The 14,845-nt window shown below is 39.9% G+C and overlaps 1 protein-coding gene across 2 annotated transcripts in view; it reads left to right on the top strand.

Annotated features, from left to right (window-relative positions):
• The window catches only part of CNTLN (centlein), a 239,596-nt gene that overhangs the window by 120,488 nt on the left and 104,263 nt on the right, over window positions 1-14,845 (top strand). For both annotated transcript variants that reach the window (XM_089489430.1, XM_089489423.1), the window contains exon 12: window positions 2,171-2,296. In XM_089489430.1, the coding sequence (XP_089345556.1) occupies window positions 2,171-2,296 (126 nt within the window). The remainder of the gene's footprint in view (window positions 1-2,170; window positions 2,297-14,845) is intronic.

The raw sequence follows: 14,845 nt of genomic DNA, 5'->3' as shown, positions 1-14,845 counted from the left end.
AATCCAAAATACTCTGAAATTCAAAATTGTCTACATGGGAGGCTGAGATAGTGACACCTTTTCCCCCCTAGTGATTTAGTGTACACAAACTTTGTTTCATGCACAAAATTATTAAAAATATTATTTGTAAATTTACCTTCAGCATATATGTATACAGCGTATATAAGAAGCATAAATGAATTTCATTTTGAGGCTTGGGTCCCATCTCCAAAACATCTCATTATACACACACAGACACACACACACATATGAAAATATTCCAAAATCCAAAAAAATCTGGAATCCAAAGGACGTCTGGTTCCAGGTATTTTGGAGAGGGGAGACTCAACCTGCATATATCATAGAATCATAGAGTTGGAAGATATTATAAGGGCCATCCTGTCCAACCCCCTGCCATGCAGGGAGGCACTCCCAACAGATGGTCATCCCAGCCTCTATATAAAAACTTACAAAGACAGAGAGTGCACCACATTCCAAGGTAGTGTATTCCACTGCCAAAGAGCTCTTATGGGCTGTACAGATCAGCCATTAAGGCCGGCCTGGGGGCGGAGTTGGGGCATGGTGTCCATACAAGGCACACCACATGGCATGCAATGTCATGGTGTTCCTCTGGCGCTGTGTCTGGATGACACAGCGCCAAAAGAGTGCTGAAAAGCCACGGTGTCAGCAGTTACAGTGTCTTTTCCGCGGCTCAGAAAGCCGCTTTTTGTGGCTCCTTTTTGCACCGCAGAAAGGTGACATTGGGCCACAGCGTGCAGTTGCAGCAGCCCCGATCTGGTTCTAAATGGGGTGCTATAGGGCTTTGTCCTGGACCCAGTACTATTCAACATCTTTATCAATGACATGGATGAGGGAATAAAGGGCATGCTTATCAAATTTTCATATTACACCAAATTAGGAGGGGTTGCTAATACCCCAGAGGAAAGGATGGAATTTGAAATGCCCTTAACAGGTTAGAAAGCTGGGCCAAAACTAACAAAAATTTATCAGGGATGAGAAGAAACCATAATTGAGTACTCTTTACAAAAATAGAGCAAGCTAGTGGCTGCTAGCTCCTCCCTCCACCAAGTCTCTGACTTACTTCCTCTGAGCAGAAGCCCCGCCTTACTGAAACTCAGGAAGGGGACCTGGGGCTACGCACAATGGAACAATAGAATACTAATGAGCACACAATCACACTTCCACTCAGCTCACACAATCAGCCTTGACCCAACAGACACAAGGTCACCAAGATACAATACAAAAATAGACACTAATGTGCACACAAACACACCTCTACTAAGCTCAAACTAACAAAACAGCTTTACCCCAACCAACCCTCACCCCAACAAATTCTCCCAAAAAAATTGCCAGGGCTGGAGAGGTTTAACCCAACTCACCCAAGCTCACATTATACTGTCTCTTCCATCACACCCACACAAGACTCCCCTGTTGGTTTCGCCTGACTCTATAAAGATACTAAAGATTCTGTCTAATAAATTTCTTGTTCTCTTAGCCAATATCTGTAGAACTGGTAAGAGATTCTGTCTAATAAATTTCTACATGCAGGCCATTTGCCCTCCATATTTACAGCCAATAAATGAAAATATCTAGCTTGTTGGTAATATTGGGAACCTTTAAATCATAGGCGCGTTGTTATTCTGAAATTTCATGCATATGAGGGCTGTTTTTGTAATTTCCTGGTAAAATAGAGCATTTGAAATTTCTAATGCTTTTCCTTGTGTACTCCATTAATATTTTCTTTCTTTCTTTTGTCTCTGTCTGTTGATATATGTGGCTCAGCTCTGACACAGGAAGAGGTTACTGGTTTCTTTCAGATCAGGTGTTTGTGTCACTTAAGGAACAGTTGACACAATGCTGGGAAAATTGGCAGCACCTAACCTTTCTTTGAGATTGTCTGACATATCTACCTTTTACTTTCATTCTGCTGACTATATGAATAATACTATATCTGACACACATCAGTCCTGAACTGTGATGCCATATTAGTAGACTAATTTTCTGATATTAGTTAACTGAACCTGTAATGTTTATACGCAGAAATTTAAGCTAGCTGTTGAGTAATGTTGCTTCATGTAGTAATAGCACATTTTTGAGTTGTTATATTTTCTTGTCCTTTGCAGTTTGAAAGCTGTTTATTTTTTATATCTTTTTTGTTTTAAATAAACAGGCCTGGAAGCAGTAAAAGTGGAAAGGAACGTTCAGAACCGCAACGTCTATGTCAAGAAGATTCTGATGCTGTATGGAATGAGCTGGCATATTTCAAAAGGGAACACAAAAAGCTATTGATTGAAAAGTGAGTTTCTTTATTAAAACCAGCAACATATGCATTGAGAAATATGCAGCTGGTTCTCTCAATCTTTTTCTTTTTGGGCCTTGAAGGCCACACAGAGGAATTCCTTTCAAATACCAAAATTAAATCATCTTCCTCTACTAGAAACAGAGAGGAAATACATTAGTCTTCCTCCCCCCCCCCCCCCGCCCCTAGCCCCTTAAATCAGTGACAACAAGTTTGCTAGCACTAACTGAAACTGTATTACATGATCTAGGGATTGTGTTAATTAATGTGGCTCTCATCTGTTGGAGGTGTCGCTCTTCATTAGCCTGTATTTTACACACTGCCGTGCTTCATTTTTGGAATGAGGTGGTGAGGGGATAACCTAGCCAGCCATCCTTGTTTGATCTCCTTGATACATACGCAATGCAGAATGCCTCAGCTCTCTTGGTTCCCTGCCCTGTCCTGCTAATCCCAGCTGAGCTCATTATGGTGTAGCCTTGCTGCTACTCTTGGAGCCAGAGCTGTCCAAGCTAATTACTGGTAGCAGCAGAGCTGCCTGTTAAGGGTCTGGAGTGGATCTGCTAACATGGTCCTTCGTAGTGACCTGCAAAAAGCACGAGGGAGTTACTCTCTTTCTTGCCGTGCACAGCCTGTCCTTTGGGTTTAGTGCTGATCCCTTCACACAGCTCTTTTAGCTGTGGTAAGTGTAAAACTTGGTGAAGGAATTCTTACTTTAGAAAACATACAGTTTGCCTCTTTGATCTTATAATTCATAGACTATTATACTCATCCTGCTAAAGTAAGAACATTCCCTTTCATACTAGACAAAAGGAAGTTGGTAGGCAACTGCATAATTAGCCTTTTAATGATGTTTTAAAATGTCTTTTGTCACATTAATTTTGTTGTTTAGCAGTGAGCATGCTTGAAATGTGAAAAGTTTCAGGCTTTCTTATGTGTGTTGGGAATGTGCTTGAAGTGATAGAACATCCAGAATATTCTCTCATCATTTGAATCTTGAACAATCTCCCTTGAACATGGCTGTTGAAACTATATGATAGCACCATTTTCTCCATAGCATCAACCACTTTGATTCTATTGGTGTTGGTGTATCTGGCAAAAATTGATGAGATCATGGCATCTGGGATAATCGTTTCACCACACAGTTCATGGCATAGACTGTTTAGCATTAATAGCTACACAGACTGCTAATAATGTACAGTAACATCAAAACAATATAACTATTCTGAGTACTGGAAGCCAAACTTTTTTGTTTGTGTTTCCTGTGTTTTACATATTAACACACTGATTCTAATCCATATTGTTTCGACCACTAGATCCATCCATGGAAGGCCATGTGGGTATTCTCTTTCAGAAATACTCTTTGAAGAAAATGAAATGTTCTAAAAAGTAAAAGGGTGCTTCCAAACTATGCTTTTATGGTGTCCTAGCACTTCATGGAGCTCTACAGGATGTTTAGATGAGGGTGATGCTGTTTTCAGTTTGTAGTCCTTCTACATTGTCCCAGTTTCTGCTTTTTTTCTTACCAGAGATAGGGCCGAAACAGACCAGAGTTCTCTGACAGAGAATCATAGAATCATAGAATCTTAGAGTTGGAAGAGACCACTAGGGCCATCCAGTCCAACCCCCTGCCATGCAGGAAATCCAAATCAAAGCATCCCTGACAGATGGCCATCCAGCCTCTGTTTAAAGACCTCCAAGGAAGGAGACTCTATCACCTTCCGAGGAAGTGCATTCCACTGCCGAACAGCCCTTACTGTCAGGAAGTTCCTCCTAATGTTCAGGTGGAATCTCTTTTCCTGTAGCTTGCATCCATTGTTCCGGGTCCTGTTCTCTGGAGCAGCAGAAAACAAGCTTGCTCCCTCCTCAATATGACATCCTTTCAAATATTTAAACAGGGCTATCATATCACCTCTTAACCTTCTTTTCTCCAGGCTAAACATCCCCAGCTCCCTAAGTCGTTCCTCATAGGGCATGGTTTCCAGACCCTTCACCATTTTTGTCGCCCTCCTTTGGACACGCTCCAGTTTCTCAATGTCCTTTTTGAATTGTGGCGCCCAGAACTGAACACAATATTCTAGGTGGGGCCTGACCAAAGCAGAATACAGTGGCACTATTACTTCTCTTGATCTAGACACTATACTTCTATTGATGCAGCCTAAAATAGCATTGGCCTTTTTAGCTGCCGCATCACACTGTTCACTCATGTTCAACTTGTGGTCTACTTGGACTCCTAGATCCCTTTCACACGTAGTTTCATTCAGCCAGGTGTCACCCATCCTATATCTGTGCATTTTATTTTTCCGCCCTAAGTGCAATACCTTACATTTCTCTGTGTTGAATTTCATTTTGTTAGCTTTGGCCCAGCTTTCTAGTCTATTCAGGTCATTTTGAATCTTGATCCTGTCCTCTGGGGTATTAGCTATTCCCCCTAATTTGGTGTCATCTGCAAATTTGATAAGTATGCTCCCAATTCTGTCATCCAGGTCATTGATAAAGATGTTGAATAGCACTGGGCCCAGGACAGAGCCCTGTGGGACCCCACTGGTCACTTCTCTCCAGGATGAAAAGGAGCCATTGTTGAGCACCCTTTGGGTTCGGCCGGTCAACCAATTACAGATCCATTTAACAGTTCCTTTGTCTAGCCCACATTTTACAAGAAGGCTAAATGTCTCACAAAACTACACTTCCCAGAATTCTCTAGCATTGAGCCAGGTCAGTTAAAGCGGTTTCAAGATGGATTCTTTCTGCAGTCTGTTTCAGGCCATAGTCTGTTAGGGAAAAAAGATGGAATTGACACCTTTTAATTGAGAACAGTATACCTGACAGAAGGATAACTAATGGTACTTTAGAACTTTGTTGTAATCTCAATATGCTTGGAAAAACAAAATGAAATGTGTAGTATCCATTGAAGAGAGAACACCGAATGAAATAAAGGAAGATTGGGAGATCCGTTTCAAATTGTTTATAACCTGTGCTTTAGTTAACTTGAAGAAAATGTCTTATTGAATCTGTGCTTTCAGGACATCAGTGTCCCTTGTGTAAAAATTGCATCAGTTTGTTTCATTAGGGATTTCTTTGTCAATAGTTTGTGTGTTTGTGATCGTGTGCGTGTGTTTGCACGCACCTGCCTTCAAGTCACCTGTCAACTTACAGCAACTGCATCAATTTAATAGGGTCTTCTTAGGCAAGGAATACTCAGGGGTGGTTTTGTTAGTTCCTTCCTTTCAAATATAGCCTACAACACCTGGTATTTGTCAGCAGACTCTCATCCAAGTATTAACCAGAGTTGACCTTGCTTAGCTTCCAAAAGCAGATGAAATCTGGTGCTTTTAAGTATTTAGGTAACCTGCTAATAATTTGGGGAGGAAAGGTTCATTAAAACTGAATAACAGCAAGAAGGTAAATAAAACCTACCTTTCCCTGGGAGAAGGCCAGCAATAGAGAAGACAGATAAGATAAAATTCTAAATTAAAAGTACTGAGGGAATATAAATATTTTAAATGATGACAACAACAATATAACAAGTTTGGTAAGACAGAGGAGAAAAAAATGTTTCTTGGAATAACATTTGTCTCAATTTTTTGGGATGTCTAGGATGGCTTTCTGTAAGATATTAGAAATCCTGATTTTTCAAGGGCCTAGATTATGTTGCAAGCCTCTATAAATGGAGAAGTCTGTCCTCTACAGAGAGTCATTCTCTATATGCAGAGAGTGACAAGAACATTGAGGGAATATTGAGTGTGATGACAACATGTATCCTGCCCCAATAGGTAGAGCTTATATGTAAAGAAAAGTCTAAATAGGGCTAAAAAAACCTTGTATTTGTTGCTAGCTCTATTTTAAAGAAAGAAACAGGGTTTGTTTGTTTTTTTGGTTTTTCAGGCTATGTGGCCATGTTCTAGAAGAGTTTCTTCCTGATGTTTCGTCAGCATCTATGGCTTCAGAGAATGCTTGCTTGGAAAGGAGTTGGGTTTATATATTATGGGACCTTGAAAGGCAGGAGTGATTTGCATGTGGATCGTTCTGTTGCTAATGGCAAGCTTCAGGGTTGGAGGGTCTGCAAAAGAGGATTAGTGTCTGCTTGATAGTGCTCATTGTCTGCTGGGAGACATCTCTGAAGATGCCAGCCACAGATGCTGGCAAAACATCAGGAAGAAACTCTTCTAGAACATGGCCACATAGCCTGAAAACCCCACAAAAAACTATGGATGCCGGCCATGAAAGCCTTCGAGTTTTCTGATTATTTCAGACTACAGTTAATAGCAGGTTGACTGTATATCACTGAGCATACATGATTGAATGAATGACTGATAATAGCTACTAGCAATTAAAATACATTTGCAGTGAAATAATGTTCATATGATCATGTAATAGACAGTTTCTATGAGGGAAGGTGTTTCAGCTGTTTCCCTTGTCAAGAAGAAAAGACAGCAGGATATTAATGTAATCTACATAGTTTTTGAAAGATTTGTTCTTAATCCCTCAGGACAGAAAAGCTCTCAATTTGGTGATCCAAAACTTATGATTCCATACTTCTATGGGATTATACTGTTACACAGATCTTGGTACTCTTTTGGGGCTAATTGACAATAAATTGTATTTCCAACATTTTACTGAACAAAGTACATTTTATGCTTAATATCTTAGGCATTACTTGTGGGAGTGGAGATAATCTTCTATTTCAGCAATCAGGAAGGGGATTTGTACAGCTCTCCAGATGTTGTTGTGTTATAACTATGAGCAGTCCTAGCCTGTGTAGGCAGTGATGAAGAATGCTGGGAACTGCAGTTCAGTATCACTTAGGCCACACAATTCTCATCCCCGCTTTAAAGATTCCTCTCTGGGGGTTTGTATGAACAAATGTCATCATTACTGTGATGATTCTGAATTAGCAGGTCTTCTCTAAACCAACTGTCCACTGTCTTTAGCATCTGTAGTTTGAATCTGATGTAGGTCTGTGAAGTCTCTTGTTTTCAGAAGTGCTGAAGTTAAAGAATCGAACCGCTTTGTTCTTACTTTCTGGTTGTACCTGCTGAGCCCTTTTAAAAGGGTATCGGCACTGATATGTGATTAAAATTCTCATCCCAGGAAGATTTACTGTAAAACAAATGCCTTTTATGGCCTATCAACATTGTATCTCAAGGTGTTGTCTCCCAGCCTGGAGGAATAGGAAGGCTATTTCTTTTCCAATAATCACACTCAAAAGTTTACACTTGATTTTTTTTTTTTGTCCCTTCAGTCTCGCATTCTTAACTCCCATTGAGCTTTATATAATATTTTCTTTAGCTAATTAACAATAGTGAGAATGATTTGCTATGCCATTTTGGTCTGTAATGTCATGTACAAAAAGGAGTATCTTTTTGGTACTTCCTTTTTGAAGAAAATTATTGTGATTGTCTAATTAAGAATATTTTATTTATTTATCTATTTATTAATGATGTTTCTATATTGCATCCCAGCCCACAAGGACTCGTAAGGCAGTGCACAAAAGCAATTAAAATAATACAGAGATAAAATCTTATGTACATTATGTTTATCTTATTGTGACAAATTGTGTTTTTATGCCTAGTAATAGATAACTCAGAACCACTTGTTTCATTTCCCCCACCCCCATACAGTAAACTTGGATTATCCTGGGATATGCACTCTAGCATGATGAAGTCTGTTGTGATAGTTGGACATCTTCCATTTTAATATGAAAATTATAGTGAGGTTCAGCCCTAAGCCGCTCTGATAGCCTTGGCTGAAGAGCGGGGTATAAATAATAATAATAATAATAATAATAATAATAATAATAATAATAATTATTATTATTATTCATGACCCTGAACATAGCTGTCATAAGCTCTCAAGCATAGGGTCTTGTCAGTAAGTTTTGGGAGTTGCATTCACTCACTGTGAATGATTCACTGATTCACTCAAACACCTTAGGAAAGCTAGGCAATCTAATCCCCGAATTGCACACCAGTTTCCAGGTATTATGTTTGTTCCTGTCTCTCACTCCTGCAGATTACTTAAAGCAGGAATTTGCTCACTTCTTTTCTAATTCTCACCTCATACGCCCCCTCCCCAGGCGGGGACCTTTGGCCATATGACCCCCTGTTCTTTGCCCTGGTGGGATTCTGAAACTGAGACACAAACAGGACCAGGTTGAGGAAAGGATCCACCTCCCCCAGTATATGTCCCTCAGATTAATCTATGAAAGATGCAGTCTGGCCTCCTAAATAGAAACAGAGTTGTTGAGATCACTCCAACAAAGCAACTAGGAGGTGGTAGGAGGACAACCTAGTGAAACCTGGAACCTCTTGTGAGGGGCCCCCAGGAACAGTGATTGAGGTCAAGCTAGTGAAAACAGTCCAATGCTGACATGGAACCTCCATTGAGATTATTCCGGCGAGGCTAGTGGGTGGAAGCAGGAGTCCCTAGTGAAAAGGTTGGTAAGGTCTCTGACCAGTCCTCAGTAAATCCATAAAATTGCTAGAACTGTAGCAGGAGTAGGACACCTCACAAAACTGTGGTTAAGGCAGTAAGTGGGTTTGTGAACTCTGTGCCTCTACATGCGCTGGCAGGACAGCTAGAGAGTGGCTGCAGTGTCACTTGAAACAGCGAGCAAGGCAGCTGAGGTCAGTTGCAGTGCCCCCCCCCCCCCGAACAAAAGGACTTTTAAAGAAAAAGAAGAAGGAAAAACTTAGAGCAATAGAGACCGTGTCTCCTGCTGTAGGGAGATTGTACCCAGATTAAAAACCCTGGAATCACTTAGAGAAATGGATTCTCAAAAAGGAACCTAATCCCTGGAACGAGACAGGCTTCTTAATGGAAGATCCATTTGCGACCCTGCTTGAGGCCTATAATGGCAAGATGGCCAAGTGAGGCTTGAGATGGTGTGTCCCACGCTGAGAGAAAGAGGTGGGCTTCATGGGGAGTCTGGATGCTTGCCCAAGAGGCAACCCATGAATCCCTAAAGTTGGGGCATGACATTAAAATTCTGAAGAGACAGATGAACTGGTTACGCAGGTCAGGGACAAGGTGACAGAAGATGCCTTGTTGGCTCATAATGCAAACAAGGTCATCCTGAGAGCAGAAAAAGGAGAGAAGAAAACTGCTGATCAGTTTACTTATTCTGAAATTTCAGCACAGAATAAGTAAAGAGATAGTACAGAAATACCTGGTTAATCTAAATGAATATAAGTCTTCAGGTCCAGATGAACTACATCCAAGGGTATTAAAAGAACTGGCAAATGTAATATCGGAACCATTGGCAATAATCTTTGAAAACTCAGAGAGAACAGGAGAAGTGCCAGCAGACTGGAGGAGGGCAATTGGCCACATCATGCTGCAGTGGGTGGGCACAGAGAGAGAGATCATTTTAGACCTTGGACATTCTCTGCAGAACAGCATTTACATTCTGTCTGTTTCCATCCAGTGTACCCAGATCCAAAGCACTTTAAGTGTTTTCGCTTCCCAATTCATCTGGAAGTACTGGGTTTGTTTAGGGACAGGTACCTGGATTCCCTAGAATATCCCCCACAGACCTAATGAGTTAAATATTAACTTTCCCCTAGTCTTCATAGTTACAAGTCTCATACATGATGGATGGTGATATGAGGGGACAAGAAATTTCTCATGTAGCAGTGGATGGTGTCAGGAGACTGTTGTGGCCAGAGAACCCTCCACTAGCTGTGTATGACTTTTCCTTGCACAAAAAAGTAAGGGCTTGGAGCGTTCCTTTTAATGAAAGACGTCTTCTGTGACCTACTCTTGTGTTGTCTTTTGGATCATTTTTCTTCCAACTGTTGTTCCAAAAACTTGTACAAGGGAAATAATATAAGAATTTAGAAGTATGGGCCTGTATCAACACACTACTTTAACAATTAAAATTCCATCAACATTCTTTCTGTGTTAGCCTTACTGTAGACTGTCTTCATCTTCCTACCTTTGAGGCATATATAGCAGCCTATTTACTTAAGCAGGGTTTTGAAGAAAGGCTGCTCTGGATGAGACTGGAATTTATATTTGGGGAAAATGTGATGTGGAAAGGGAGCAGTTATTTTATTGGATCTTCTGGCTGATGATCAATATGAGAGATGTTTGGGAGCCAGAGTAGAAGAACCGCTGCTGCTCTGATTGATTTTGTAATTTTATTGTGCTTTTAGATTTGCCAAAGGTTCTCAGGGGTCTGAAAGGGATGTGTCTCCTATGAAAAAGTTTATGTACAAATGAGGCAATGATTATCTAAATATAAAGTGCTTCTCAGAGGTTAAAAGAGATAGGCCTGCTACATTAAATTATTTTTAATAATGTTGACTATTATTAAACAGTGGGGTATTTTGTTACTTCTCTGTATATAGGCTTGATTGGATTACTACCTGCATGTTGCATGATAACCCTTGCCCTCTCAAACTGAAATACTAGGAAGAAGTATAATATTTCTGACATACAGTTTATGATTGGGATAATATGATTATTAATATGATTTATCACTGACAAATCAAAAAGAGTTTAGGTTATGTTTTATAACTGAAAGATGCAGAAATATTCTTTTTTTGTTTTTATTCTACTTTATGATCCAGTTTGGCCTTGCTTTGAATATCAATTTTTCAGTATAGGAATTGTTTCAGTATGTTTCAGCCACACATTCTACCAGTGGCTGTAAAACAACATCAGTCGAGAAGCTAGGTTAATGCCGCTTGCTTTGCACATTACCACCCTCTGCCACACAGATAACTTATAAATAGATTTGTTAGAACAGTACAGGTTAATCCCAGGTATATTGTGTGGGAGATTTAAAAGTGATAAACAGATCATGTAGTAATTCCTGCTCATGGAGAGCCAGGTATACTAAACAACTGCTGTAAGCTTTACCAGGTTGTTTGCAAATAACATACATATATGTTCACAGTCTGAACACAGACCAGCTTCTTCATAGGGAATACTGATGTTCAGGGAGAGCCCATTCTTCTTTCCACCGAGTTTGTAGTGACTCAGAATGTGATAAGAAGGACTGTTTGATGTAAGTGTTACATTCTGGTGCTAGACCAGAAAATACATTAAATGATAGTCTCTTTTGCTCTGAAGAGTATATCTCAGTCCTCCTTCAATACTGGATTGGTTCACCATTTATTTATTTATTCCATAATAGAACTCAAGATGGCATAAGTAGAGTTCTCAAGTGGCATCCATCTAAGCACTGACCAGACTCCTATCTGCTTAGCTTTCAAAATATGTCGACATTATTTGCCATATTTGCCCTGTTCACCATAATCAAAGAAGAAAAAGATCTGGGAGAAAACAGTTTCCCTCCATACACAACCTTTGCATGCCTGCAATGGGACCTTCTTCTCTTTGCTTTCTCCTACCCTTCCATGCCTTTGACACTACTCAAAGCCTTTCTTTGGGGGTTTGATTTTCCTTTGAGAGCAGCTGCGCTGCTTCTGTCAGTGCAACTAAACAGCTTGATTCCATCAACTTGATTCCATCAACAGAATATTCTAAAGGTGGTGGGGAATTAACACCTCCTATAAATACTATTTTCATACCCCCCCCCTAACTTTCTCTTACCTGGTATCTGTTACATTTCATTTGGTATTTCCCCATAGTATTCTGAGAACAAATCCTCAATTATTTTGGGTAGTAAAGTGGATATATAATTCTGTAATTTGGGATGGAGCTCTGTATTCAGTACTCTACACAGAGAAGATCTCTTATTCAATATTTGTCTTTTGAAAACAACAAGAAGAATAGATCTCAGTAACAGATATAGAAACCTCTTTGAGGCCATGGACAGTTTCTGCCAGTCAGAGCAGATAGTACTGTAGTGCATGGATCTGTAGTCTGTCTGTATAAGATAGCTTTATGTGTTCATATTCAGCTTTGCCCTTCTGTTATTCCCATGGTGGGCTGGTTCACATGTAATGCTAAGCTATGGTTTGTTGTATATGAACAGGTTTTACTCTCCTGTGTTTCTTCTGGTTCTTTGACTCTCTCCTTGGCTTCCAATTTTGAACAAACTATACTTTGTCAGAACATTTGAAACAAGTGAGAACAAGAATGAAATGTTTCAGTGTGTCCTTATTAGAGTGCTCTTATTCAGGTTTCCAACAAACCATGACTTTCTGTGAATACTGTATACAGTCCTCCCTCCATTCTCGAGATTTTGGAAATCGCATCCCCCGCTTATGCGTGAGGGACAAACGGAGGGGGAAATAATGGGGCGCATGCCCTAAGCATGAGCATGCTCCTGCAACTGCACACCTATTTGCAAGCTAATGGGGTTTGAATATATGCAAAACTTAATTTTCGCGGGGGGTGGGTGGGTGGGTGAGTGAGTGGAAAACAGAGGGTCAACTGTATTAAAAAGGACTAAATCAGACTAATTCACTCCCCCCAATTCCTACCTCTTTTTCAACTGCAAATGTTCTGAGCATTCTGGAAGCTACTATGTGTGTTGCTTTGGGCCACATATTAGGAGAATGGCAGGATATAAATTAAATAAATAACATGCTCAGTCTTCATTTGGTTATTCTTAGTTAAACATTGCATTTTGATGTTTTCCTCTTGTTTTCAGTGATATAGTTTTGCTTCTAGTCCTGCTGGTGCCAACTGCCTGAGTTCATTATTAATGTGAATGATTACCAATTGTGGTTTTCATTTACCCTTCAGAATTAAAAGATTAGAGGCTGTTGTGAATTGTCTGAAAGAGGAAATCTTGGAAGGAATTGGAATGTATTGTAAAAATAAGAATGTTTCTCAGTCATTAATTAAAAAGTAATAATTTATAAGAAAAAGATAAAACTAATAAAAATGCATATGTATCTTTTAATTATATTTTGCTAAAACCGTATCTGTAGAATCCTTTGCAAATATCAATGCAGTTCTAAGCCCTGGGCTAATTTCAACTAACGTGAAAAGCTTGTCGGTGGCTTTTCAACTCATCAAGGTTGAAAAATGTAGGAAATGTCAAACAACTATCCTTGGCTAGTTTGTAGTTATCAAGTTATAATAAGTTTCTGATAGACCAAGTTCACCAAAGATTTACTAAGTAATTATTGTAATAAAATAATAAATAAACAGATATACTTGTATCACCACCACCACCACTTTAGACACAGTTTTGGCAACCTTACCCCCCAATGTAAGTATTTTTTTTTCTCACAGAGGCTGGATCTAGCACACCTGCTCCAGGATTTGCTGTTCCTTCCTGAAGCTGTCAATTCACACACACACAAACAGCCTTTCTGAAAGAACATGTTGTACCCTTATTGCAAGTAAATGTGACTGAGGGCCCAAACAGACAGGCCAAAATAAAGCTACATCAAGTCACTTTGGAGGTAAGCTGTTTAAATGACACATGCATCTTAAGAGGCCAAAAGCTGCGCCAAAGCTGCACTCCAATCCTTTGGACTGAAGTGTGGCTTTGGCATGGCTTCTGGCCTCTTAGGATGCATGTGTCATTTAAACAGCATACCTCCAAAGTGACCCGAAGCAGCTTTATTTTGGTCTGTCTGTTTGGGCCCTAGGTCTTAACACTGAGGGAGCAAATAGAAAACATTTGTCATATTTGCATTTGACTCCCTAAGAAGTTAAATCTGGTTCAATACCATATATATTTAACTATAAGTTGAGAAATGTACGCCCCAAAATTGACCCTAAAATCCTGGGTCGACTTATATTCAGGTCAATGCATACTAATACTTAGGTCCTGAAACAAGCACCCCCCTGATGCCTCACTCTTCCATACTCTTCCTGCCTTGAGGCAGGAATTTGTGTGTGTGTGTGTGTGTGAAAGCTTTCTCTTCCCTTCAAAGAAATGCCCCATTTAGCTCCACTTCTTTCCTTCCCGATCCAATTTGAACACCTCCTCTTCCCTTCAAAGAAATACCCCTTGTAGCGCCACTTCTTTCCTTTCCTAATCCATTTTGAAAGCCTTCTCTTCCCATCAAAGAAACACCCCATTTAACTTGACTTCTTTCCCTTCCCGATCCGATTTTAATATCTTCCCATCAAAGAAACACCCCTTTTAGCTCCACCTCTTTCCTTTCCCAATCCTATTTGAAAGCGTTCTCTTCCCAACAAAGAAAGACTCCTTTTAGCTCCTTTTGTTTCCCTTCCTGATCCAATTTGAAAGCCTTTTTCTGTAACAGAAAAATACCGTTTAGCTCCACTTCCATCCCTTCTCAATCTGATGTTAAAACCTCTCCTCTAGCACCTCAGAAGTAGTGTTAGATAGTCAGGAGAGGTCCGGAGAAGGAGAAGGAGGGGCAAAAGTGGTGTTTTCCCCTTTCCTTCCTTTGTTATAGCCCCCTAAGTTTTATCCTCGATTTATCCATGGGTCATATCAAAAGCCATGATTTTTACCCCGAAATCTTCAGAGTCATTGGAGTAGTTACATTAATCTTCAAAATAATAAATTCATTTTTTTATGATTCATATGAAAAAAGTAATGTAATACAATTACCTTTTCAGAGTTAAGGTTTTTATACTAGTGGTTCCCTCTTAGCAGTGGATTGTTTCACACATTCATCACCCATGGACAGCTGCATCAGTGGG

The sequence above is a fragment of the Sceloporus occidentalis genome, unplaced genomic scaffold (assembly GCF_023333645.1).
Source record: "Sceloporus occidentalis isolate IW3139 unplaced genomic scaffold, rSceOcc1.0.p SCAF_1, whole genome shotgun sequence".
NCBI classification, from domain to species: Eukaryota; Metazoa; Chordata; class Lepidosauria; order Squamata; family Phrynosomatidae; genus Sceloporus; species Sceloporus occidentalis.
This window is presented reverse-complemented; position numbering and strand designations above follow the sequence as displayed.